This window comes from Carlito syrichta, unplaced genomic scaffold (genome assembly GCF_000164805.1).
Source record: "Carlito syrichta isolate Samal-C Ts95f unplaced genomic scaffold, Tarsius_syrichta-2.0.1 Scaffold316266, whole genome shotgun sequence".
In the NCBI taxonomy this organism is placed as follows: Eukaryota; Metazoa; Chordata; class Mammalia; order Primates; family Tarsiidae; genus Carlito; species Carlito syrichta.
This window is the reverse complement of record NW_007260362.1, coordinates 130984-158200: the sequence shown is the minus strand read 5'-3', so window position 1 is coordinate 158200 and position 27217 is coordinate 130984. Positions and strand designations below refer to the sequence as shown.

At 43.1% G+C, this 27217-nt stretch overlaps 1 protein-coding gene across 1 annotated transcript in view; it reads right to left on the bottom strand.

The window, feature by feature from the left end:
* The window catches only part of LOC103276597 (uncharacterized protein C9orf85), a 99154-nt gene that overhangs the window by 320 nt on the left and 71617 nt on the right, over positions 1-27217 (bottom strand). The window contains exon 4 of the mRNA XM_008074004.2: positions 25959-25966. Within this exon, the coding sequence (XP_008072195.2) occupies positions 25959-25966 (8 nt within the window). The remainder of the gene's footprint in view (positions 1-25958; positions 25967-27217) is intronic.

Sequence of the window (27217 nt, the reverse complement as noted above, 5' to 3'; positions counted from 1 at the left end):
GATCCTTCCGCCTCAGCCTTCCGAGTAGTGGAATTACAGGCATGCACTACCACGCCTGGCTGATTTTTTGATTGATTGTAGAGATGAGGTCTCGCTGCCCAGGCGGGTCTCGAACCCGCGGGCTCAGGCAATCCACTCACCTCAGCCTCCCAAAGGCGCGGGATTACAGGCTGAGCCACTGAGCCCGGTTAGCTATTCTTAAAAAGACAAAAAACAACAGATATTATCAAGCATATGGAGAAAAGGGAACTTTTGTACACCTCCATGCCTGGCTAATTTAAAAAAAATTTTTTTTTGAGACAAGTTCTTACTCGCTGGTCTTAAACTCTCGGACCCAAGCAATCCTCCCACCTCAGCCTCCCAAAGTGCTGGGATTACAGGTGTGAGCTACTGCTCCCAGCCAAGTTTTTGTTATTTTTAAATTGAATTGTAACCTGAAGAGAAGTGAAGACTTTGACTCTCTTTAAACTAAATCTAAACTGACAGTGGAGAAGGTGAAAGAGAATTGGAGTCAAAGGATTTGATCTTTCTTTTTTTTTTTTTTTTTGAGTTGGAGTCTCTCTGTTGCCCAGACAGGAGTGCAGTGGCCACTCCCAGCCACCGCAGCCTCGACCTGCTGGGTTCCGGTGATCCTTCCGCCTCAGCCTTCCAAGTAGCCAGAATTACAGGCATGCGCTACCACGTCCAGTTGATTTTTTTATTTATTATAGAGATGAGGTCTCACCACCCAGGCGGGTCTCGAACCTGCAGGCTCAGGCAATCCACTCACCTCAGCCTCCCAAAGGCGCGGGATTACAGGCTGAGCCACCGAGCCTGGCTAGCACTGATTTTTTAAAATAGAATTTCTAAGCCTGAGACTCCTAAGTCCCAAGCCTCCAGTTTAGAAATTCTGAAGCTAAGTACCAAACCGCCTTAGCTGTGATACCCTTTAAACTCTGGTCTGGTTTATAGAAATGAAAGACAAGATGAGAAGAGAAGGCTAAGCTTATTTAGTTATTTTTTAAATTAATTTTTTCTTGTTTTATACAAATGTTCATATAATATATCTATAGGGAACCTGACAAGAAGCAGGTGGTCCACTCAAATTGGGTAATTTGAGGAATTTGAATAGATGTACAATTTACAAGGCTGAGTACTGGTACAGGGAACACATAGGAGGTAGTATAATATCCTATGTATTATACTAGTAACAGCAGAGCACCATTGTTCTGCCTGGTTCTAAAGGGTGAGGGAGAGTATGGTTGCTAGAACCCATTAACTTGGACAACTGTGTGGACAGGGCCTTCAGTTTTGGGACACTGTCAGCCTGCAGCAACCTCTAACGAAAGGAGACGAGGAGCTGGATGTGGTGGCTCATGCCTGAAATCCCAGCACTTTGGGAGGCAGAGGCAAGAGGATTGCCTGCTGGGTTCGAGACCAGCCTGAGCAACTTGGCAAGACGTCGTCTCTACAATAAGTCAAAAAATGAACTGGGCATGGTGGCGCATGCCTGTAGTTCCAGCTACTTGGGGGTTGAGGTGGAAGGATCACCTGAACCCAGCAGGTCGAGGCTGTGGTGGCCGTGAGTATACTACTGCACTCCAGCCTGGATGACAGAGTGGGACTACACCTCAAAAAAAAAAATAAAGAAAGAAAGAAAGAAAGAAAGAAGGAAAGGAGACAAGGAAATAAAATAAATCATCTGACCTCTCTTCCCTTTTGCCCTCCAATTCCCTGTGAAAGCCTCACAAAGGTCAAAGCCATAGGACATCAGAAAGCATGAAAGGCAAGTTGTTGTGGCCCATAAATGTCATCATCCCTGGGCACAGAGCTGGAGGACAAGGGGGCAGAGTGGATCTGAAGGGTCAAATCATCCACTCATGCTTCAAGCAAGAGAAGAACTCGTGTGCCCAACACAAGAGGTATGCAAAGGCTCACCAGCTCTTATATCATCACCGGATGATGTCAACTCATTCTTATTCCTAGCTGAAACCGAACACATTAATCACCACTGGTGTCCTTCATATTATGTAGGGACAGAAAAAAGGGAGAAACAAGATGATAAATCAATAGAAAACGATAACATTGTAGCATCTGCTTTCTTCTTCCCTTTCACGTTTTCTGTCACAACTCAGCTGAGTGGGGTTCTTCATCTGGTGGGGTAACCCAAACATTTATTCCTTGTGAGTCTGAGTCCTTAGTGTTCTTGTTTTATTGAGTGGCCACATTTTTCTTCTGAATAACACGATTAGGTGAGAACTAAAGAGATGTTCTTGTGAATTCTCTGCATTATACTGTAGTAGCAACCTAATTTCTTTCTTTATTTTTTTTTTTAGCAACCTAATTTCATCTGGTGTCAGGATCATTCACCCTGGCCAGTAGTATGGCTCTCTTCTCTGGTTTTTCTTTTTTTTTTTTTTGAGTTGGAGGCTCACTCTGTCACCCACACTGGAGTACAGTGGCCACTCCCGGCCACCGCAGCCTCGACCTGCTGGGCTCCGGCGATCCTTCCACCTCAGCCTTCCAAGTAGCTGGAACTACAGGCGCTACCACGCCCGGCTAATTTTTTTGATTTATTGTAGAGATGAGGTCTCACCAAGTTGCCCAGGAGGGCCTCGAACCCGCGGACTCAGGCAATCTACTCACCTCAGCCTCCCAAAGCGTGGGATTACAGGCCGAGCCACCCAGCCCGACTGCCTTTTTTCTCAGTGTTATGAGAAGCCCATAATTGTCAGGGCTCCCGATTCATTAGAGCCTTCGCCATGTTTCCTAGGGAAGAAATTCATCTTGTAGTCCTAGCACCTTCAAATTCCCTGAACTCAGGATAATGGAGAAAGGAAGCAAAAAGTCTTAAAGGGTTTATTAGACGTAGCAGTGAGAGGATAATCTCACCTGTACCTCTTGCTTCCTGGATTTGTGCATTCAGGCTCTGGAGAAGAGGGTCTCCTATGTTCAGTGCCAATTTTAAAAATTTTTTGAAGGCAGTAACATGCTCCCGGGCACTGCAGCCTCAACCTGCTGAGCTCAGGTGATCCTTCCAACTCAGCCTTCCAAGTAGCTGGAAGTACAGGTATGTATTACCAAGTCCAACTAATTTCTTTATTTATTGTAGAGATGGGGTCTCACCAAGTTGCCCAGAATGGTCTTGAACCTGTGGGCTCAGGCAATCCTCTCACCTCAGCCTCCCAAAGTGCTGGGATGATAGGTGTGAGCCACTGTGCCCAGCAAGTGCTAATTTAAAGCCAATACCGCATCTGGTAAGACAGCAACCCAAACTTAGTAGAGTTGGCTTCTTTTTTTTTTTTTTTTGAGTTGGAGTCTCACTCTGTTGCCCAGACTGGAGTGCAGTGGCCACTCCCGGCCACCGCAGCCTCGACCTGCTGGGCTCCGGCGATCCTTCTGCCTCAGCCTTCTGAGTAGCCGGAATTACAGGCGCGCGCTACCACGCCCGGCTGATTCTTTTTTGATTTATTGTAGAGATGAGGTCTCGCCAAGTTGCCTAGGAGGGTCTCGAACCTGCGGGCTCAGGCAGTCCACTCACCTCAGCCTCCCAAAGCACGGGATTACAGGTTGAGTCACCGAGCCCGGCTGCACCTTTTTTTTTTTTGAGTTGGAGTCTCACTCTGTCACCCAGCCCACAGCCTCAACCTGCTGGGCTCAGGCGATCCTTCTGCCTCAGTCTTCCAAATAGCTGCAACTACCGGAATGCGCCACCATGCCCGGCTAATTTTTTTGATTGATTGTAGAGATGAGGTCTCGCCAGGCTGGTCTCGAACCCTCAGCTTTAGGCAATCCTCTAACCTCAGCCTCCCAAAGTGCTGGGATCATCAGCGTGAGCCACTGTGCCCGGCCAACATCTGTCTCTTGATCAGAGACAATGTTGTGTAGGATACAATGGCTACAAATCAGGAATTCTCTAAGTCCAAAGAGATTGACTTTGGCATACATGCCAGAAGCAAGAAAGATAAATCAGTATTCAGAATATGGGTCTGATTTTGTGAGGGACAAGCCACTGTTCTCTCCATAATGAAAGGAGCACAATATAATCAGTGTGTCACCAGTTGGTTGGCTGGTGGCCTGGGGAATAGTGTCATATCAGAGGTTCAGGCTTGGCCTCTGCTGTGGGCTGATGGGACACTCAGCAGTGATGAAGGCCAAGTGAGGGTGAGTCCACATGCTTGAGCTTATGTGTAGCTCTGTCCCTATCATTGTCGCCACTTTGTACACAGGCTCACTGAGAAAGCACCAGAATGCCTGGTGAAAAAGATTTGCTGACATCCGCAGGACAGGTTATCTGGTCCACCCATATATTAAGAGCATCCTCTGCAGTGAATACTCTTATGTCTGTTTTGAAACATCCCTTTACATGCTTTTCTCCTAAGCCTTCATGACACCAATTTTTAAATATATTTTTCTCCAAGTCCCTGGTAATCTGGAAAATCGGTTTACTGCTTTTATTTATTTTATTTTATTTTATTTTTGAGCTGGAGTCTCACTCTGTTGCCCAGGCTGGAATGCAGTGGCACGCTTACGATCACTGCAGTTTCTATCTGCTGGGCTCAGGCGATCCTTCAACCTCAGCCTTCCAAGTAGCTGGAACTACAGGCATGTGCCACCCGGCCCAGCTAATTTTTTGATTTATTGGGGAGACGAAGTCTCACCAAGTTGCTCAGGCTGGTCTCGAACCCCTGGGCTCAGACAATCCTCTTGCCTTGGCCTCCCAAAATGCTGGGATTACAGGCTTCAGCCACTGCGCCCGGCCTTGTTTACTACTTTTAATAAACCATTTGAGATCTGAAGCATCTCTTCTTTTACACAAAGTGGACAATCAGATGTACTATTCCAAGTTCTGCCCACTGGGAAGATTTCTCTTCACCATGGTCTCTTAGGGCCACCCCTGCATGACGCTGTGCCACAGAAGCCTGCATATCTAGAAGCCCGGTCAGTGAACCAGGCCCATTCTCCTCCACTGAGTGGTCACAAGTATGTGAGGTGAAGGAGGGCAGCAAAGGGAGGGGACCAGGAAATGCAGGAGGTTGAGCCACCTGCTGGATGCATGCAGGTCCAAGAGTCAAGTAAACTGCACACAAAGGTTGATTGCATAAATCCCATTTCCATTTATAATGGAATGCCATCACACATATGCATATTTCCATTCATGTTGGGTAGTTTGGGTCATGCAAGCATATGGTGGCCCATGATAAGGCTTTTCAGCTGTACCAGGGCCCAGGACCAGGCCAGAGCCGCTTTCAGATGTTAATAGTTGCCAGCTGGTCATGAGTTTCCTACCGAAGATTGCCAGAGGTTTTGTAAGACATCTCTGTTGGTCACAGATATTTAGAGTATCGTTGGGTCTGCTGGGTCATCAGGCTCAAGTGGCAGGGCAGCTTGTGCCACAGCCTGGATTTGCTTCAGAACCCTTTCTTGCTCTGTATCCTACTCAAAACTGTCAGCTTCACAGTGATGAATTGGAAAAGCTCGCTCAATTGTGGCTTGTTTCTTCCAGAATCTAAATGTGCCCCTTTGTGGCAATCAATGCAACGCATAGCAATGTCTCACTTTTAGAGTGACAGCCATACCTCAGACGATTGCATCCCTTAAAATATTACACAGATAGCAGCTCCTGAGCTTTTATGGATTTTATCTTCCATTCTCTGCCATCAGTGTGTCTTAATATCACATCTAGGGTACTTGCCACTTTCTGTTCCCCAGGTTCCACTAGCATTATGTCATCATTGTAAAGGATTAGAATGATGCTATAGAAAATATCAAGGTCATCAAAGTGCCCTTGGACTGTTTTATGACAGAGACCAGGAGAGTTCACATAGTGAGTATAGAGGAAAATGAGCAAAGTTATGATGTCGCCCCACCTTGAAAAAAACAAACTGTTTCTGATTTTTATTAATGATGACAATGAGAAAACAAACAAACAAAAACATCTGCCAGGTCATCAGCTGTAAATGAATACCTAGAGTTATACTGATTTTTTCCACTAAAGATATTGCATCCAGACCATCCTGTATTTGGTACCACCATCTGTTTAAGTTTGCTGTAATATACAATCATTCTTTATAAATAGTCTGACTTTTACACTGGCCAAATAGGTAAGTTGAATGTGATAAGAATCACATGACAGGTCGGGTGTCGTGGATCATGCCTGTAATCCCAGCATTTTGGAAGGCAGAGATGACAAGATTATTTGAGCTCAGGGGTTTGAGACCAACCTGGGCAACTTGGCGAGACCTCATCTCTACAAAAATCAAAAAATTAGCCAGGCATGGTAGTGTAAGCCTGTAGTTTCAGCTATTTGGAAGGCTGGGAAGGAAGGAATTGCCTGAACCCAGCAGGTTTCCTAGGATAAATGTCAGTTCAGATGCGATCAAGGTGGTAGGACCATAGACTAAATGTCAGTTCAGAGCACCTATCTAACAACTCCAGAGAGCTCTTGTTATTTCTCTTTACTCTCTGTATAGTTTCCAAAGCAAATGGAAGTAAGTTCTTCCAGGAAAGAGGAGAAGGATTATTCATAGTAAACACCTATGCCTCTATTATAGCATCTTTCCTCAAAGGCCCCACCCTTTTCTTCTGTTGATGGGCTTTGGCTTACATTCAAGAGTTGAGTAAAAGGTCAGCATTTCCCACTATGCAGATTTGAGGTCTTCCCACTAGACCCCACATTTTTCCACCTGTATATATCAACAAAAACTTTAGCAGTGATTATATATTTCATTTTGAGAGATCCTGTGATCATTTAGCCATTGCCAAACATTCCCATGGGTTAAAAATGCTCTGATTACCACTGCCTCTGTGTCTCATTGTGGTCAGTATGCTCACCTTGTCTTTGACAAACACTGCTATTTGGCCTCACACCTCTGGGATCCAATACACCCACGAGAATAAAGGAACCAGTCCCTTTGCAACGTCCTCCAAGGTCAACGATGCCTTTTCTTTTTTCTTTTCTTTTTTTTTTTTTTTGAGTTGGAGTCTCACTCTGTCACCCAGACTGGAGTACAATGGCACACTTCTGGCCACTGCAGGCTTGACCTGCTGGGCTCCTCGATCCTTCCACTTCAGCCTTCCAAGTAGCCGGAACTACAGGTGCGCACTACCACACCCAGCTAATTTTTTGGTTTATTGTAGAGACGAGGTTTCGCCAAGTTGCCCGGGCTGATCTCGAACCCACAGGCTCAGGCAATCCGTTCGCCTCAGCCTTCCAGTGTGCTGGGATTACAGACTGAGCCACTGAGCCTGGCCCATCTGTGTCTTTTCAAGGACAGCTATCAGCTTTTCAAACATTGCTGGTATCTCACCAGTGATGCACTTCCTGCCACTTTGGTGACTGACTAGTGCATGTGAGGGTGGCGGAACTGTTGTTTGTCATAGAGAAGTACTACTCTTTGGTATGCCAGGGAAGTTCCAGCATTTTGACCTAAATAACTACAGGCCATAAGCAGACAATGAAAACCTAGACTCACACAAGAGCATGTCTGAGAGGTCCCCTGGAGAGCTTGCGAAAACACAGATTCCTGGGCCCTGACCCATGAGTTTCTGATTCAGTAAGTCTGAGGTGGGATCAGAGAATTTGCATTTCTGAGTTCCCAGATAATGTCAACACTGTTTTCTGGGGACACGGTTTGAGAACCACTTTCAATATTTTAACCTCATTCTATTAATATCATAGGCTTAGGGAAGTTTTCCTCAAGCTTTAATTTGCACACAAGTCACTTGGGGCGTCTTGCTAAAATACAGGGCTTTGCTTCAGTAGGTCTGGAGTGGATTCTGAGGTTTCCAGTCAGCTCCCAGGTGCCACAGCCGCTGATCCACAGACCAAAGGCCATGAATCTAGCCTTCAACTAGCCAATATAGTAGGTAGCCCATTCAATTCATTAAATCCTATCCCATTTCTGTGAGTTTGGTTCAATCAATGTCTTTTCCTCTTTGGTCTAATACTCTTAGGATCCACTCCTATATGAGCTCCCCAGGCTTCTGGTCTGAACTTTTGTGTGTACAGATTATCACCCCTCAGTTTAGGGCTTGTAGTTCCTTTCAGTAAGAGCCTAGTGGCAATAAGCCTAGTGGCAATAAGCCTAGTGCTGAGACTTGGGGGTCCTAGGGAGCACTGACATCAGCTTGTGAGACCAGGAACCAGGTGCAGGCATTGAAATATGTTTATGCAGGTGAGGACTGGTTCTCTCAAACAGTGGTGAAGGAGCTGCTGCCTCAGCAGCTAGGGAAGTTCACTAGGTCTCCCCAAGTTGTCCAGGTGGGTCTCAAAACCGTGGGCTCAGGCAATTCACTTGCCTTTGCCTCCCAAGGTACTGGGATTACAGGCTGAGCCACCGATCCCAGCCAACATAGATAATTTTCTTGCAGGCAGATCTAAATTAAAAAGATAGCGTAAACCGGGCTTGGTGGCTCAGCCTGTAATCCCAGCACTTTGGGAGGTCGAGGTGAGTGGATTGCCTGAGCCCATGGTTCAAGACCAGGCTGGGCAACTTGCTAAGACCTCATCTCTACAATAAATAAATAAATTAGCTGGGTGTGGTAGTGCACGCCTGTAGTACCGACTACTTGGAAGCCTGAGGCAGAAGGATCCTCAGAGCCCTACAGGTTGACGCTGGGGTGGCTGTGAGCATGCCACTGTACTCCAGGCACCAAAAATAAAAATAAAAAAAGAGGGTAAGCATTTAGACTTTTTTTATCAGTACATGACCTTCACCTGACCAACCAGACCTACAAGACCTGACCACGTTGCGGGTTGGAATGTGAAACTACCAGTAGAAACAGTAGGGAATTACCCAAAACACAGATAAGCTGTTTAAAAAAAAAAAAAAAAAAAGCCCAAATCTAGTTAGGCAATAACTTTCATTATTTGGAAGGTACTTGTGAACTTAAAAGGTTGAGAAATGGTAATCAAAACTTGTGACCAGGTACCCACAGCCATCCTCTCTTAACGGATGGTTTGCTTAATTATCATTGTAAAATTGCATAAAACATCATTGTAAATTGTCAAAGGCAAGCATGTGTCCTTTCTCTTAAGGCACCCATACTCTCTCTCTCTCTTTTAAAGATGTGGGGTACAAGCCGGGCTTGGTAGCTCATCTTGTAATCCTGCGCATTTGGGAGGTTGAGGTGAGTGGATTGCCTGAGCCCATGGGTTCCCGCCTGGGCAGGCGAGACCTCATCTCTACAATAAATAAAAAAAAAAATTAGTCGGGCATGGTAGCGGGCGCCTGTAGTTCCAGCCACTTGGAAGGCTGAGGCGGAAGGATCGCCGGAGCCCAGCAGGTCGAGGCTGGGCAACAGTGAGACTCCAACTCAAAAAAACAAAAACAAAAACAAACAAACAAAACAACAACAAAAAAGATGTGGGGTACAATTCAGGGTTAAGTATACAAATGTTTATTATGCAGGTACCCTTGTTGATGAGGTATGCCCCCTACCCTGACAGTTTCCCACTACTGCCAATCCCTTTCTTATAGTATTATGACAATTATTCAAGGTCCAATTATGAGTGCCATGATCTCTTTCTCTTTTTTTTTTTTTTTGAGTTGGAGTCTCACTTCATCACCCAGGCTGGAGTACAGTGGCATGTTCACGGACACTGCAGCCTCAACCTGCTGGGCTCAGGCGATCTTTCCACTTCAATCTTCCAAGTAACTGGAACTAAAGGGGCATGCTACCATGCCTGGCTAACCATGCTCTCTTTTGCTTTGTTTTGTTTTTTGTTTTTTGTTTTTTGAGTTGGAGTCTCAGTCCGTCGCCCAGACTGGAGTGCAGTGGCACGCTCCCGGCCACCGCAGCCTCCACCTGCTCTGGTGATCCTTCCACTTCAGCCTTCCAAGTAGCCAGAACTACAGGTGCACACTACCATGTCCAGCTAACTTTTTGTTGTTGTTTATTGTAGAGATGAGGTCTTGCCAAGTTGCCCAGGTGGGTCTCAAACCCGCGGGCTCAGGCAATCCACTCACCTTGGCCTCCCAAAGCGCTGGGATTACAGGCTGAGCCACCGAGCCCGGCCACTATGCTCTCTTGAGCATGTTTTTTTCTTCTAATAAGTCATATCTTATACTATATGCTGAACTTGTCCTGAAATTCCTTTCTGTGGCAGAGTTGAGAACTCACAGAACAACTATACCCCATGCCACCAGGAATCATCTCCCACATCTAACCAACCTCTATTTCAAGTCCCATTTCTCCACCAGTGCCCTCCCCTTGGCAGAAAAGACCCAGTGAAGTTGACCTCAACTGGTGCTGCAACTGAGTTAAATGTTGCCACAATGCTCAGCATTAGGAACCGGGCTTCTCCACGTGTCTTCTGCTCTGCGACTACAGATGCTTCATCCTTCAAAACCTGTTACCCAGGATTTCTGATTATCCATTTACAATCTCAATTGAAAACTCAGTTTCATTTCTCCTTTATTCTTTGTACACTTTCTGGAACTGCCAAAAGAAGCCAGGTAGCTCCATCGTCTAAATATTCATTACAATTATTATATTGATAATGCCAGAGTACTTGGTCTCCCGACACCTTGCTCACTTCATCCTATGCCGATACAATGATAATCTGAATAATCACAGTGCTGCCATGACAGAGATAATCTGTGTCCCATTTCCCACTGACAAATACATATGGGTCATCCAAACTCAAAATTCCATTCCACGTGTCTTTCTTTTTTTTGTTTTTTTGAGTTGGAGTCTCACTCTGTCGCCCAGACTGGAGTGCAGTGGCCGCTCCCGGCCACCGCAGCCTCGACCTGCTGGGCTCCGGCAATCCTTCCGCCTCAGCCTTCCAAGTACCAAGTGTCTTTCTTCTGGAGTGACTGTGGTAGCAATTCCTATGTCAATCAAGATCCCACAAAGAAACAGATGACATGTTCCAGCTTGATAATTTTAAAAGAGTTTAATTTACAAGGATGTGAGTAGTGTATAGGCCATTCACAAAGCACGGTACAGTACCATGGGGCTAGTAACAGCATGGCACCATTACCACCCATAGACCTGAAGGAGAGACAAGAATGCCTTTTCAGGTCTATGCATAGAGAAACACTAGACCACTTAACCTGTCCATGGATCCCACAAGAAGGGAGCCAAGAGACTCTTCTTTCAAGGATTCCCATAAGAACACCTATGGATGTAACCCATGTAGGATTCTCAGGGTACACAGCAGGGTAGATCATGGTCAACAATGCATCTGGAGGGACAAAGAGAAGATTTCTTTTTCACCTATGAAAATACTTAGGAGAGTTGGGCATGGTGGCTCATGCCTGTAATCTCAGCACTTTGGGAGGCAAAGGTGAGAGAATTGCCTATGACTGTGGGTTCAAGACCTGCCTGGGCAACTTGGAGAGACCTTGTCTCTACAGTAAATAAAAAATTAGCCCGGCTCGGTGGCTCAGCCTGTAATCCCATGCTTTTGGGTGGCCGAGGTGAGTGGAATGCCTGAGCCCATGGGTTCGAGACCCACCTGGGCAACCTGGTGAGACCTCATCTCTACAATAAATCAAAAATTAGCCGGGCGTGGTAGCGCATGCCTGTAGTTCCGGCTACTTGGAAGGGTGATGCGGAAGGATCGCCAGAGCCCAGCAGGTTGAGGCTGTGGTGGCCGGGAGCGGCCACTGCACTCCAGTCTGGGCGACTAGTGAGACTCCAACTCAAAAAATAAATAAATAAATAAAAATAAAAAATTAGCTGGGTGTGGTAGCATGCGCCTATAGTTCCACCTACTTGGAAGGCTGAGACAGAGGGATCACCGGAGCCCAGCAGGTCGATGCTGAGTGGCTGTGAGCATGCCACTGCACATGCTCATGAGCATGCCTGGGTGACAGAGTGAGACTTCAACTAAAAAAAAAAAAAAAAAGCAATGGGTGCCAATGCTGCCATCTGTGCAGCTCCCATGACAATATGGCAGTGAGAAGTAGGAAGGGGGCTGGACAAAGGCTTCGGTGCGTCCAGAGAAGTGATGAAACCGCTTTAAAGAAAGCACAGCAGCTCAGGTTATAAGGGGCAGAGCTCAGAAATGCACACTAGTCGACCTGTGGTTTTTAAAAGTTAACTTTTGTGCTTTTATGTTCGGTTTCCCCAGCTAATTATAAACTCCTTGGGGGCAGAGATTGTCTTATTTTTCATGGATCCTCTTATAGCACCAGGAGAGTTTGGTATGAGTGATTGAATAAAGTACTTCAACGTTCAGAGTTATGCCTTAACATGTCTATAGGCCAGGCATGATGGCTCACCTTTGGGAGGCTGATGTGAGAGGATTGCCTGAGCTCATGGGTTCAAGGCCAGCCTGGGCAACTTGGCGAGACCTCATCTCTGCAATAAATAAAAAAATTAGCCAGGCATGGTTGTGTGTGCCTATAGTTCCAGCTACTTGGAAGGCTGAGGTGGAAGGATCCCCTGAGCCCAGCAGGTTGAGGCTGTGGTGGCAGTGAGCAGTGTGCCACTGCACTCCAGCCTGGGCTACAGAGTGAGTCTCTGACTCAAAAAACAAAACAAAACAGCAAAACATGTCTAGTTACAAAGCACAATAAAACAAAAATCTGAAGCAGGGTATGACGGCACATGCCTGTAGTCCCAGCTACTTAGGGAGGCCAGGATACAAGGATCCCTTTAGCCTAGGAATTAGGAGTTTGAGTCCAGCCTGGGCAACACAGCAAGACACTATCTCTAAAAAATATAATTAAAGAAATCATCTAGAGCTGAGCATGGTGGCTCATGCTTAAAGTCCCAGCCATGTGAGAAACTGAGGCAGGAGGATCAATTAAACTCAGCAGTTTGAGTCCAGCTTGAGCAACATAGCAAGACCCAATCTCTTAAAAAAACAAGAAAAAAAAAGCTATCTAGAGCCAGGCTCGGTGGCTCAGCCTATAATCCCGCGCCTTTGGGAGCCCAGCAGGTTGAGGCTGTGGTGGCCGGGAGCGGCCACTGCACTCCAGTCTGGGCGGGTGACAGAGTGAGACTCCAACTCAAAAAAAAAAAAAAAAAAAAGCTATCTGAAAACAAAAAGTGCCCTGTGTATTCTACCCAACTCCAACAGAATGACAGAAAAGTGATTGGAAGCCGGGCTCGGTGGCTCAACCTGTAATCCCGCGCCTTTGGGAGGCTGAGGTGAGTGGATTGCCTGAGCCCGCGGGTTCGAGACCCGCCTGGGCAGCAAGATCTCATCTCTACAATAAATCAAAAAATCAGCAGGGCGTGGTAGTGCATGCCTGTAATTCCAGCTACTTGGAAGGCTGAGGCGGAAGGATCGCCAGAGCCCAGCAGGTCGAGGCTGCGGTGGCCGGGAGCGGCCACTGCACTCCAGTCTGGGCGAAAGTGAGAATCCAACTCAAAAAAAAAGAAAATGAAAAGTGATTGGAATATAGTGGCACAGAGCACATCATTTCAAAATAAATGACTATCAGTTGAAACTGTGACAGCATTTGATAGTCTTAGCTGAAGAAAGACTTCAGTTCTCCTTGAATGATTTCATAGGCATCAGCCAGTACAGTCCCTGCTTTTGATGAGCAGGACTTAAGATGTGCTCTCTGAAGTCAGATCATCCAGCCTGTGCCTTTTAAGTGATAGTGAGTCATGGGTGGTAATTTCCTATTATGATAAGACTCCCTTTCCGACAGATTTTTGTGTCTTCTGCTAAGTGATTCTGTTTTTCATTTCCCCAACACCTTTTTCTTCCTTGAAGGTCTGTCTAATATGCCTTATTTAAATGGTTGATGGCTTATTTACAATTTGCAAGGATCTGTTTTTCTGGTATAGACTGATTCTTCTTATCTCATCTTGATTAGTTAGGATGCATTTGACCGACTGTCACTGACAGGAGAGGGGCTGAGGTCTTTTTCTGCAGATAGTAAAGAGCAGACAGTTTTATTTCTTAGCTTCTATTAAAAGATTTGAGGAGTAAGGGAGAGAGAGCAGAGGGTTTCTGTAAGAGATTCAATACCCACCTGTGTTGCTGCCGAATGTGAGCTTGGCACACATGAAAATATTCAAAACAAACTATGGCTTTACATAGAGATATGCCATTACCTTCTCAATTTGGGACCACAAACACTAATAGACATTTTAAGCTTAATGTCAACATGAAATCAAAGTTCTATGTTCACCTCAGTGACCACAGACAGCACAAATAAAATAATAGCCTACTATGTGATAGTGGGCTGGTGTTCCATTTACTCCCACTTGAGGACTGCATTTTTTAATTTTTTGTCACCTCTGTCACCCAGGCTGGAGTGCAGTGGCATGCTCATGGCAACCGCAGCCTCAACCTGTAGGGCTCAGGCGACCCTTCTGCTTCAGCCTTCCAAGTAGCTGAACTACAGGTGCACACCACCACTCCTGGCTAATTTTTTGATTTATTGTAGATTTTTTATTTATTTTGACTTAATCCCAAAGTGTTGGGATTACAGGCTTGCACCACCACGCCAGGCCCAGAAAAACCTCTTATCAGAAGTTAAGAAAATACATTGTTTCTTCTTCTTGTGCATATCCAAAGGCAAAATTTTGAAAATGTCTTTCCTTCTCTATGACAGCAAGATCTAGAAGGCTACAGGTCTGGAAGTATGTACTTACAGCCTGGAACCCCTGATTCTAAAGACCTTGGACAGTATTTAGATGTCCATTACACACACATACCAATATTTGGGCTCCACCTGAAACCATTTAAGTCAGAATCTTTGGAGGAAGAGCCCAGGATTGGTAGGTTATACCAATCTAGACCAGTGGTTCTCAAACTTTTGTCAAACATCAGAACCACCTGGAGGGCTCTTTCAAACACAGATTGCTGGCCTTGCAATGTGTTTCAGTAGGTCTGGGGCAGAGCCCAAGAATTTGTATTTTTAACAAGTTTCCAGGTAATGTTAAATCTGCTAGTCTGGGAACCACAGGACTAGAACCACTGATCTGACCAACTCTGTTATTTACTATTGTACAAGGGCAAACCGCAGGCCAGAGAGTCAAAGTAATTTTCTGGAGTCCTGGAGCCAGGTAGTGACAAAGTTGTAATTAAAACAGAGGCCTCAGCCTGTAATCCCAGCGCTTTGGGAGCCCGAGGTGAGTGGATTGCCTGAGCCTGCGGGTTCAAGATCCGCCTGGGCAACTTGGCAAGACCTCATCTCCACAATAAATCAAAAATTAGCCGGGTGTGGTAGTGCACGCCTGTAGTTCCAGCTACTTGAAGGCTGAGGCGGAAGGATCGCTGGAGCCCAGCAGGTCGAGGCTGCGGCGGCTGGGAGTGGACACTACACTCCAGTCTGGGCGACAGAGTGAGACTCCAACTCAAAAACAAAAAACAACAACAAAAAAAAAACAGAGGCCTTACAATTACTTTCCTCTCATCTGATATTTTTCAGGCTTGGATACTGCTGAATGATATGTTATTGTGAAGCTGTGTGAAGAGAATACTTTTCTTCAGTAAAAAATAAAATAGGTATATTTGCAAACACGTAAGCATTCCGAAGAAGTGGAAGCAGAACACTTACCCTAGAACCAGTAGTTGAGGACAAGAGAGATGGGAAATGGAAGACATAGGGCTCCTCTTGGCTGCTTGATCCCTAAGCTTGCACAGGAAATGGGTGCATTTGCCCCGAGCAGGCTTTCCTCTGCTCCCATCCTTCAGTCACCTCCCAGCGTCTGAGTTGAGGCAACCTGCATGACCCAAGTGCTCACAAGTCACCCAGTCAGAAGCCACCGTGGCCAATGGTTTATTTCTTCCACATCCCTCTCATAACACAAGTTCACAGTCTTGCTGCATTTCCGCATGGCTCTCTGACGTCACTCACTCTTGGCTCCTACAATAGGATTTTGCCAATATGGCCGGCTTGTTTCCAACAGTTGTGACCCACACCTGCTGTTTTTTAGACAGCCCTGTGCCTGAGGGTCTGTAGTGCAACAGCTGTGGGGCTGTGGGTGCGCCCATCCTCCCAGCTGTGCTAAGCATGTCGTAATGACAGGAGGCACCCACAGCTTGGAGCTTTGCCTGCTAAGCCATTTCTGCCTCCCTTAAAGGCTCTTAGAAATGTGTATCAAGATGAATCACACGGCAGAAAAGCTTTGCCTGTGGAGCCAATACATGTCACAGGTGATTCTGATGTACACCTAGGACCACTGCCCAATATCCTACTGGGCACTTAGTGAGCAAGTTTGGAAAAATTTGGTGGTTCCTTGAAAATTAAACATAAATTTTCCATACAATCCCGCAATCTCACTCTTCGGTATAAAAAGTCTAGAAAAATAAAAACATATGTCCACACAAAGACTTTGCATGCAAATGTTCACAGGAACATTATTCATAATAGCCAAATTGGAAACAATCCAAACCTGAATGGGTAAATGAAATTAGTGTGTCCATATGATGGTATTCAGGAAAAAAAAAAAAAGAATGATTAACTATTGGTACATGTTTAACACGGATCTACCACAAAAATGCTACATTAGGTGAAAGAAGTTAGACACAAAGACTACAATAGTTTATCATTTCATTTTTATGAAATGTTTGGAAAGAAATTTTACAGATACACAGAGATCAGTTGCTTGGGGCTGGGGAATAAGCATGGGGATGGACTGGGCTCGGTGGCTCAGCCTGTAATCCCAGCGCTTTGGGAGACCGAGGTGAGTGGATTGCCTGATCCCACAGGTTTGAGACCTGCCCAGGCATCTTGGCGAGACCTCATCTCTACAATAAATTAAAAAAAGAAATTAGCTGGGCGTGTAGTGCGCACCTGTAGTTTCAGCCACTCGGAAGGCTGAGGTGGAAGGATGGCCGGAGCCCAGCAGGTCGAGGCTGCGGTGGCCAGGAGTGGCCACTGCACTCCAGTCTGGGCGACAGAGCGAGAATCCAACTCAAAAAAAAAAAAAAAAAAAAAAGAAGGAATATTTGGGATGATGGAAATGTTCTAAAATTGAATTGTGATGATAATTGTACAATGGTTTGGACATTTACCAAATCATTATAAACTTAAAATGAATGAATTTTATAGTATGTGAATTATACATCAATGAAACATTTAAAAAATATAAAGACAGAGTTATCACTACATTATAGAAAAACGCTTTTATAGAATTTTACAGAATTTACAGTGCAATGAAGGCTGGTTCTTTTATCAGTGGTTTACAACTACTCCTGCGCTAAGAACCCATTTTTTTTCTTTTTTCTTTTTGAGTTGGAGTCTCCCTCTGTCGCCCAGACTGGAGTGCAGAGGCATGCTCCCGGCCACCGCAGCCTCGACCTGCTGGGCCCCGGCGATCCTTCCGCCTCAGCCTTCCAAGTAGCTGGAACTACAGGTGTGCGCTACCACATCTGGCTAATTTTTGATTTATTGTAGAGATGAGGTCTCACCAAGTTACCCAGATGGGTCTTGAACCCACAGGCTCAGGCAATCCACTGGCCTTGGCCTCCCAAGGCGCGGGATTACAGGCTGAGCCACTGACCCAGACCAAGAATCCCTTTTTAACAGCAAATAGTTACAACTCTGTAATAATTCAACTGACACAAATATAAAGTGATGAAATGCATGATTTCAGGAACTCAAATAATTTTAATTAAATTTGGATCTACCTAATTACATCTACTACACATAAAAATAGTATATAAATATGCATGCTATATTAGTCATTCTACTAACAATGTTAAGTGCATATGTAGATTCACCAGCTCCTTGATACAGGTGAAGTCACTCAAGGGGCAGTGGCTGAGTTGAAACTCCCTCAAAACCTTTCCCCTTTGTAATGCAGCACTGAACAACAATAAAAAGCGAAATTTAGTACCTTTAAGTTCAGTTTCATGATGTTTTTAGTCATCTCTGCTGTCAGTTTACAGCTGAGAAAAACATGATTTACTTTTTTGGATAATCGGCACGTTCCGAGTATGGGCAAAATGTACTTGACAAGTGGATCAGAGAAAAGGAGGGTGCGGTATGACTGGAAAAATACAGAAAGGTGGACTGGTTAGACACTGTCCAAACACATGATGGAGCTGTTTTGTGGATTCCTTTTTTGTTTCCAATCTAGGCCCTAGGGTTCATTTCAGTTGTACCTGCTGGTTTCACCAGACAGCTACAATGTAATCTTTACATGAAAATGTTCATGACCTTGCAGAGACAGCCTGCCCCTTGCTGTGGTTTCCTTGCTCTGGGATTTTCATTTTTTTGTAGGATATCCTCTCAAAATTATGGACAGTAGAATAGCATCATTAAGTATTTCCAGCATTACCAGCTGAGGACTTCCCACACATAAATCACTTAATAGGATCTGAAGTGTACTACTTCCATTGCCAAGAAGTGAATTCCAAAAGTGTTTCCAAATTATTTATTTATTTATTTATTTATTTATTTATTTTTTTCTTCATTAATCAGTAGTTTTTATTATGGTTTTGTGGGGTACAGTTAAGGGTAGGTGTCCAAATTATTTATAAGAAACACTTGTTTGTTTCAGTTAGTCTTGTTTTTGTCACTGTCCACTGGCAGGCACTTGCACTGCACCTGCCTTGTGTCAGCTGGCAGTCACAAGTGTTGCAAAGGCGAGAAACATAGGAGAAACTTATTTTTAAACACTGTGTAACTATTCAGTTACGCTTTCAAATAGTGTGCTCAGAAGGTTTTTGGGCGAAGTATAGAAGTATAATAAATATTCTATTTATTCCTGAGTCTCTAGACTTTCTAGACACTCTGTATTGTTTTTCTAGAATAAAAATTGAACCTATTACTTTAAATTTAGAGTACTTCACCTGAAAACATATTGAGCACAGTTTACTACTTTGAAGTGTAAATAACATAGTTCAAAATCATTTTGTGTTTCCTGACTTTGCAAACATGTTGCAATATCCTCTGCTAACTAGACCATCTTTTCTACCTTCAGCTGGTCGTGGCAATTTCTCCAGGGCCAACAGATTTCCTGTACCAGTTATTCAGGTCATTGTTCTCATGTTAGGATTTTACTTCTTTATAGTAAAAGATATTTTAAAAGGCTTAAAAATTAAATAAAGTATATAGCTGGGCTCAGTGGCTCAGCCTGTAATCCTGCACCTTTGGGAGGCTGAGGTGAGTGGATTGCCTGGGCCCACGGGTTCGAGACCCGCCTGGGCAGGCGAGACCTCATCTCTACAATAAAATCAAAAAATTAGCCGGGTGTGGGAGTGCACGCCTGTAATTCCGGCTACTCAGAAGGCTGAGGTGGAAGGATCGCCAGAGCCCAGCAGGTAGAGGCTGCAGTGGCCGGGATCGACCACTGCACTCCAGTCTGGGCGACAGTGAGACTCCAACACAAAAAATAAATAAATAAAGTATATTCCAAAAATTGTGTAACTAGATTGAATAAGTAAAAAGTGGAATAGATAAGAACTATGAACCATGCAAAAAATTTATTTATAATTTAAATATGCAAATTTATAATTAAAATAAAAGCCAATATATATGGAATATGCTTTTCTAATTCACTTTCTATTTTTAGCTCAATTGTGCAATTTTAAAATATAATTTTTTTTTTTTTTTTGAGTTGGATGCTCACTCTGTCTCGCAGACTGGAATGCAGTGGCCGCCTCCCGGCCACCTCGACCTGCTGGGCTCTGGTGATCCTTCTGCCTCAGCCTTCCAAGTAGCTGGAACTACAGGTGCACGCTACCACGCCCAACTAATTTTGTGATTAATTGTAGAGACGAGGTCTCCCCGTGTTGCCCGGGCTGGTCTCGAACCTGTGGGTTCAGGCAATCCTCCTGTCTGGGCCTCCCAAAGTGTTGGAATAATAGGCTTGAGCCACAGTGACCAGCCTATTAAAGTTTAAGTTTACGTGTGGGATATCAATTACAGTGAGCAATATAGTCTTTGTTTTGACAAAGAAACAAAGGATAGCTTTGTTACTGTCAAAAAAAGTGTTCTAAGCTTGCTACACTCACACTTTTGTGGATGGTTGTTACTGAAGGGTCTATACTTTACAAGCATTAAAATAGCAAATAGCAAGCCTGACATTTCCTGTATAAACATTTTCACTGGAAGGGTTTGTTTCTTTTCTTTCAGTAGAGTAAAAATTCTTCATCAAGGTTTCTTTCTTTTTCCTCCATCCCAGAGTTTCCAGTTTGCCTGTTTCTCACACTCAGAAAACCTCTTAGGATAATTTGAAAGAATTATCTAAGTCAGAAAACAGAAAGTAATATTTATAAACATTGTGACTAGGGCACCTACCAATGCCAGGTTTGCTATAAATTTAATACACTAACTTTACACTGTAGAAATCACTACCCACATTTTAGAGATAAAAGCACACATAAGGTAACTTCACAAAGGAATTGGCTCAGGGTGACAGAACTAATAGAGACAGCAACAGGATTCAGATATTTCTGCCTCTGAGTGATTTTACCTACAATTCTTATGTCAAAGTTTGTTGTTTTATTCCAAGGCATAGATTTATACTAATTCATATTACTGGATAAATACTACTAATTTTTCAAACATCATTATTACATTTTAACTGAGGTAAAATTTATTACGTTAAAAAAATAAATTAAAAAATCTTAATGTTGAATTTCATATTTCTGTGCCTGTGTTAACTACTGACTGGATTAAGATACAGATGAACCAGGTATTCCAAAAATTTCTCCTGCATGCAATTTCCTAGTCAATATCCAGCTCCCCAAAGGTATTTTATCATCATAAATAAAACTATTTTTGAACTTTGCATAAATGAATTAATAAAGGGTATAATCTCTTATGTCTGAATTTGTTCACTTTTCCTATATGTGAGTGAAGTATAATTTTTAAAATGTCAATTACAATCTAATGTTAATTTTGGTTTTTTTTGAGTTGGAGTCTCACTCTGTCGCCCAGACTGGAGTGCAGTGGCTGCTCCCGGCCACCGCAGCCTCGACCTGCTGGGCTCCAGCGATCCTTCTGCCTCAGCCTTCCCAGTAGCTGGAACTCCAGGCATGCATTACCACACCCGACTCATTTTTTTGATTTATTGTAGAGATGAAGTCTTGCCAAGTTGCCCAGGTGGGTCTTGAACCCGTGGGCTCAGGGAATCCATAATGTTAATTTTGAATTGAAAAACACTTGATTTAAAAAATGAAAAAAATTCATTTTACACATTTAAATGATTTATATGTAAATAGTTATTAAAATTTATATACTTCAAATTATTGTTACTGGAAGTTAAAAAACTTCTAAACCAAGTTTTGATGAAATTCACTTGATCGGCAGGGCTCGGTGGCTCAGCCTGTAATCCCAGTACTTTGGGAGGCCGAGGCGAGAGGACTGCCTGAGCCCATGGGTTTGAGAACAGCCCGGGCAACTTGGCGAGACCTTGTCTCTACAATTAATAAAAATATAAAAATAAAAATCAGCCAGGCGTGGTAGTGCGCGCCTGTAGTTCCAGCTACTTGGAAGGTTGAGGCAGACAGATCGCTGGAGCCCCTCAGGTTTATGCTGGGGTGGCTGTGAACGTGCCACTGCACTCGACGGAGTAAGACTCCAACTCAAAAAAAAAAAAAGAAATAAATTCACTTGTTCAACTTCTGAAGTTAGGTACTATTTGTACTTTTGCAACCTATAGTTTTAAAACCCTCATTAGTGCCCGTTAAGTACCAACCATACATTCCATCACAATGCAAATTGTTTCAAGTCAACTCTGACACTATTTGTAATTTTACAACCTTTTTTTCTAAGTTGGAGTCTCACTCTCTTGCCCAGCCTGGAGTGCGGTGGCACGCTCACCGCCATCCCAGCCATCTACCCGCTGGGCTTCCGCGATCCTTCTGCCTCAGCCTTCCAAGTAACTGGAACAGGTGGGCGCTACCACGCCCGGCTAGTTTTTTGATTTATTGTAGAGACAAGGTCTCGCCAAGTTGCCCGGGTGGGTCTTGAACCCACGGGCTCGGGCAATGTACTTGCCTCAGCCTCCAAAAGTGCTGGTATTACAGGCTGAGCCACTGAGCCTGGAGTATTTTTATTTTTTTACTATGAAGATGTGGGGTACGATTCAGGGTTAGGTATACAAACGTTGATTATGCAGGTACCCTTGTTGATGAGATGAACCCTTCCCTGACTGTTTCCCTCAACGGCCAATCCTCCCCCCACTACTATCAATCGCTTTCTTATACTATTATAATTGTTCAAGGCCGCTTATGAGTGAGAACATATAGTGCTCTGTTCTGTTTCTGTGATAGGTCACTGAGTATTATCAACTCTAAATCTATCCAAGTTGTTGTGAAGTTCATATGTTTGCCCTTCTTTATGGCTGCATAATATTCCCGAGGTCTCACCAAGCTGCCCGGGATGGTCTTAAACCTGCGGACTCAGGCAATCCACTCGCCTCAACCTCCCAAAGTGCTGGGATTACAGGCTGAGGCACTGGGCCCGGCTCAATATAATTTTTTTTTTTTTTGAGTTGGAGTCTCACTCTGTCGCCCAGACTGGAGTGCAGTGGCCACTCCCGGCCACCGCAGCCTCCACCTGCTGGGCTCCAGCGATCCTTCCGTCTCAGCCTTCCAAGTAGCTGGAATTACAGGCGCGCGCTACTATGCCAAACTAATTTTTTTGATTTATTGTAGAGATGAGGTCTCACCAAGTTGCCCAGGCGGGTCTCGAACCCGAGGGCTCAATATAATTTGTAAAGCCTCCTTATCAGTACCAATTAAATGCCAACTATATATTCATGACAATGCAAAATCTTTTGTAAGAAAGCCATTGAAAAGTTATCTGAAAGATAACTTTTTCTTAATTTTTAAGATTCTATAGGAATAAGGAATGCAACCACCTGTATAGTTTTGTGTAGTGTCATCTTTTTGAAAGGCTGGTACTTTAATTCCTTAAATAGTCTTACGTATAAGATTTAGGGAGGCACAATTTTTTCCCTATGAACAATGGTTGACAAAACTGTGGAACTCACTAGCATAGAGCTGACTAAGCAATCCCAGCAAACTCCCTCGATTCCATAAGGACTGCCAGGGAAAACTGGAAAATGGTCCTGTAACATTCGGTATTGCTGACAAATGGAAACAAAATGAGTGACAGAAACTCTGTGCCACAATTATAAGGGAAATGTCTCTAATCATTTTATTTAAAAAGTAGCTTTTGGACAGGGTATTCAGAACAGGAGTAATATTACAAGGAATGAAAAAGATCTTGAAAGAGGGACCTAAGGGACAGAGATGTGTTAATGTTGTTACAAATTTCATGTAAGAAAAAATCATGTATAATATATATGATCTATACCTTATATATATAAAATCTTGTGTGTATATATATCTTAATTCTTCTTTAACAGAATATAGGCAAACAACCAAATTGATAAACCTTCATTACTAATTAATTCTTTTAAATAATATACTCATTTTTCTCTTTTTGCCATCATACATATTAAGTTCTGTAGAATAGGGTTACAAAACTTGCTGACCTATCAACTGGGAATGCATTTGGCTTGCAAGTAACAGAATTTCCGATTAGCAACAGCTTATGCAATTAGACATGCAATTATCTTACAAGAATTCTAGAGGTGGGTGGGCCCAGGGTTCATTAGTTCAGCAACATAATGTCAGGGCTCCAGATCACTGTCTCTGCAGCTCATTTGGTTTCTGCAATCACAGATGCACGCACACTCTAGACATTATGTCTTCTTACAGTCATATTCAGGCAGGAAGTGCTTGGTGGAAAAGGGCTTTTTTTTTTTTGTCAGTGAGGTAAATCTTTCCCAGAATCTCTCAGAAGACTCCCCTCACGTGGTTGGATACTACTAGCTGAAAGAGAAGCTGTGAAAGAATGCAACAAAGGAGTAGTATATTCTGGCAGCTAGAAAGAAGCAATTAGTCTTGAGCATGCCACTGGGTGACCTGGATGACAGAGTGAGACTCAACTCAAAAACAAAAACAAAAAAACAACCAGGAACAGGTGGGCATGGAGATGGCTATGCAATTAACTGTTTTTGTTGTGGCTGATGATGAGAATCACCTGAGTAGTTGGAAAAAATCCTGTATTACAGACCAAATGAATCATATTTCAGGAATAAGAATTTTCTTAAAAGCTTCTCATATGAATTTTATAATCAGAATCTTGGAACTTCTGTAATAAAGCACTGTAATAATTTAGAGTATGTGATGCAGTCTTGATAACCTGCCAAATATCAAGGTATGACAAGAGTAATAAACTAGATTAAACTGATTAACTACATTAAAACAAGGCTTTATCTCATTTCTACATATTTTTTTTGCTTTAAAAAAAATAGCTCTTAGATTAGAAAGGATAATTCCCTAAAAAAAAAAAGGTAACTAAATATACAGTCTGTCAAAGACTGGGCAACTTTGCAAGACTCGTCACTACAATAAATCAAAAAAATTAGCCAGGCGTGGCACATGTTTGTGGTTCTAGCTACTTGGAAGGCTGAGGTGAAAAGATCACATGAGCCCAGCAGGTTGAGGCTGTGGTGGCTGTAAGCATGCCACTGCACCCCAGTCTGGGCAACAGAATGAGACTCTTGACTCAAAAAAATATAAAATAAAATAATAAAAAACAAAATAACCTTTCTTTCAAAAGAATGAAATGTAGCTATTAATATATGTCACTAGGTGATGCTCTTTGTTAAATTTCACTCCTGGTAAAGTAATCTGAGGAATTACAACTCATTCATAGGAGAAGGAATTTATATTAGGTCTAATAATATCTTTGTTGGCTCTATAATCACAAAAGTAACAGCCCAGAAAATAAATTTATATGCAAAAGAAAGCCACGGAAATTTCTGGGAAATTTCTATTAAGACTGTAAGGTTAGATAGAATATTGAGATTGAGACTTTGACATCATGAACATGATACCTCTTCTGCATTTTCTTTCTTTTTTTTTTGAGTTGGCGTCTCACTCTGTCACCCAGACTGGAGTGCAGTGGCTGTTCCCGGCCACCGCAGCCTCCACCTGCTGGGCTCCGGCGATCCTTCCACTTCAGCCTTCCAAGTAGCTGGAACTACAGGCGTGTGCTACCACGTACTGCTCATTTTTTATTTATTGTAGAAATGAGGTCTCGCCAAGTTGCCCAGTTGGGTCTCGAATCTACGGGGCTGAGGAAATCCACTCACCTCAGCCACCCAAAGCACGAGATTACAGGCTGAGCCACCGAGCCTGGCTTCCATTTTCTTTAATGTCTCTTTTTGTTGTTTGATTCTTTATTATTATTTTTCTCCTTTTTTTACTTTTAAAGACATGGGGTACAATTTAGGGTTATAGGTAAACAAATGATCATTATGCAGGTACCCTTGTTGATAAGGAGTGCCTCCCCCTCCCCACCCACAGCTTCACTACTGCCAATCCTGCCCCACCCCCGTTTTGACTTTCTTATGCTGAAATTTCTTATGCTGAAATACGCTGTAAATTGACATTACACCCGTGAATATTTCAGTATGCATTTTGAAAATAACTTTAACAAAAATTATTCCTTAATTATATATATACACTTTACCTCAAGAAAAAGTTAAAAAAATTAAAAAATTCATTAATATTATTGATTACCAAAAACTAAACAGTCAGTAAACCAGTAAACATAAAAAGGGGCTCAAGCTTATTAGTAATCAGAGAAATATGAATTCATAAGACAAAGAGATACTGTTCAGATACATATAAAACTGACAGAAATTTAAAGGTTTGATAACAAAGTGTTAGGACGCAGAGAACTGAAACTCGAATACATCGCTATGAGAAAGGGGATAGAAGACCCTCCAGAAAGTTTCATATTGTAGAGTAAAACTGAAGATGCATACACCTGGTTTCCTCCACCACTGTGGCTATAAGCCTAACAGAAATAAACACAGGTATCAAGAGATACAAATAATAATGTTCATACCAGTATTGTTTGTAACAAAAATTTTGATAATTCAAATGCCTCTCAACATTTGAAAAAATAAACTATAGTATACAAATACATGGAGTAATACATAGTGCTTGTCACTTATTTTCAATTGGTTCCACCAAAAAAAAAAAAAGCAAAAACAAAAACAAAAAACCACACACACACATCTCCATCTAGTGAGAGATAAAGACAACATGGTGAAATGTTAACAATTGTGAATCTAGGTGAAGAATGCGCAAAGGTTCAATGAACTATTTGGCTACTTTAGTAGGTTTAAGATTTTTCAAAGTAAAAGTATAGGAGGGAGCTCAAAAATCAGGCAGTGCTAATTGATATTGTTTAGGAGTACAAACACAGGTAGCAAAATAAAGAAAACAATTATCAAAATCCAGAAACGTGCCAACTCTGGGAAGGATACATTTTTGCTGAGAGAGCCTCATGAAAGGTTTTTGGCCAGTTTCACCTGGGTGTAAATGTATGAAATTTCCTTTAAAATTATTTACTAAATTACACATATGTATATTTCACAAGAGAAAAAGCTAAAAATAATGTGATAATACAAAAATATTTTCAAAAAATTGCTATCAATTGTTAAATATTTTTTAAAAACTGCTTTTGCTTTGAAAGAAACATAAGCAAGGGAGCTTTTGCAATGTGAGTTGATGACTTGCAAACAATATATCAAAAGGTACTTACCAAGGACCAAGTCTGGAGTCTAGTAACATGTCATCTAATTTTTTTTATTTTTATTTTTTGAGTTGGAGTCTCACTCTGTCGCCCAGACTGGAGTACACTGGCATGCTGCCGGCCACAGCAGCCTTGACCTGCTGGGCTCCTGCGATCCTTCCACTTCAGCCTTCCAAGTAGCTGGAACTACAGTCGCCCGCTACCACCCCCGGCTAATTTTTAATTTATTGCAGAGACGAGGTCTCGCCAAGTTGCCCAGGTAGGTCTTGAACCCATGGGCTCAGGCAATTCACTTGCTTCAGTCTCCCAAAGTACTAGGATTACAGGCTGAGCCACCGAGCCCGGCCTGTCATCTTATTTTTATATGAGATAGTTCTTATACAACCATCAATTCTGAATCTTGTTTAGTTTGATATTAGGGGATACATTCTTCTAAATAATTTCTATAAACTGCAAAATGATACCCAAAAATTCATGTTAGAAGACATTCTAATATATGCAATGTGCAAATTTGTTATAAGAAAACTCTGAGCCGGGCTCGGTGGCTCAGCCTGTAATCCCGCGCCTTTGGGAGGCTGAGGTGAGTGGATTGCCTGAGCCCGCGGGTTCGAGACCCGCCTGGGCAGCAAGACCTTATCTTTACAATAAATCAAAAAATCAGCTGGCCATGGTAGCCCATGCCTGTAATTCCGGGTCCTTGGAAGGCTGAGGCGGAAGGATCGCCGGAGCCCAGCAGG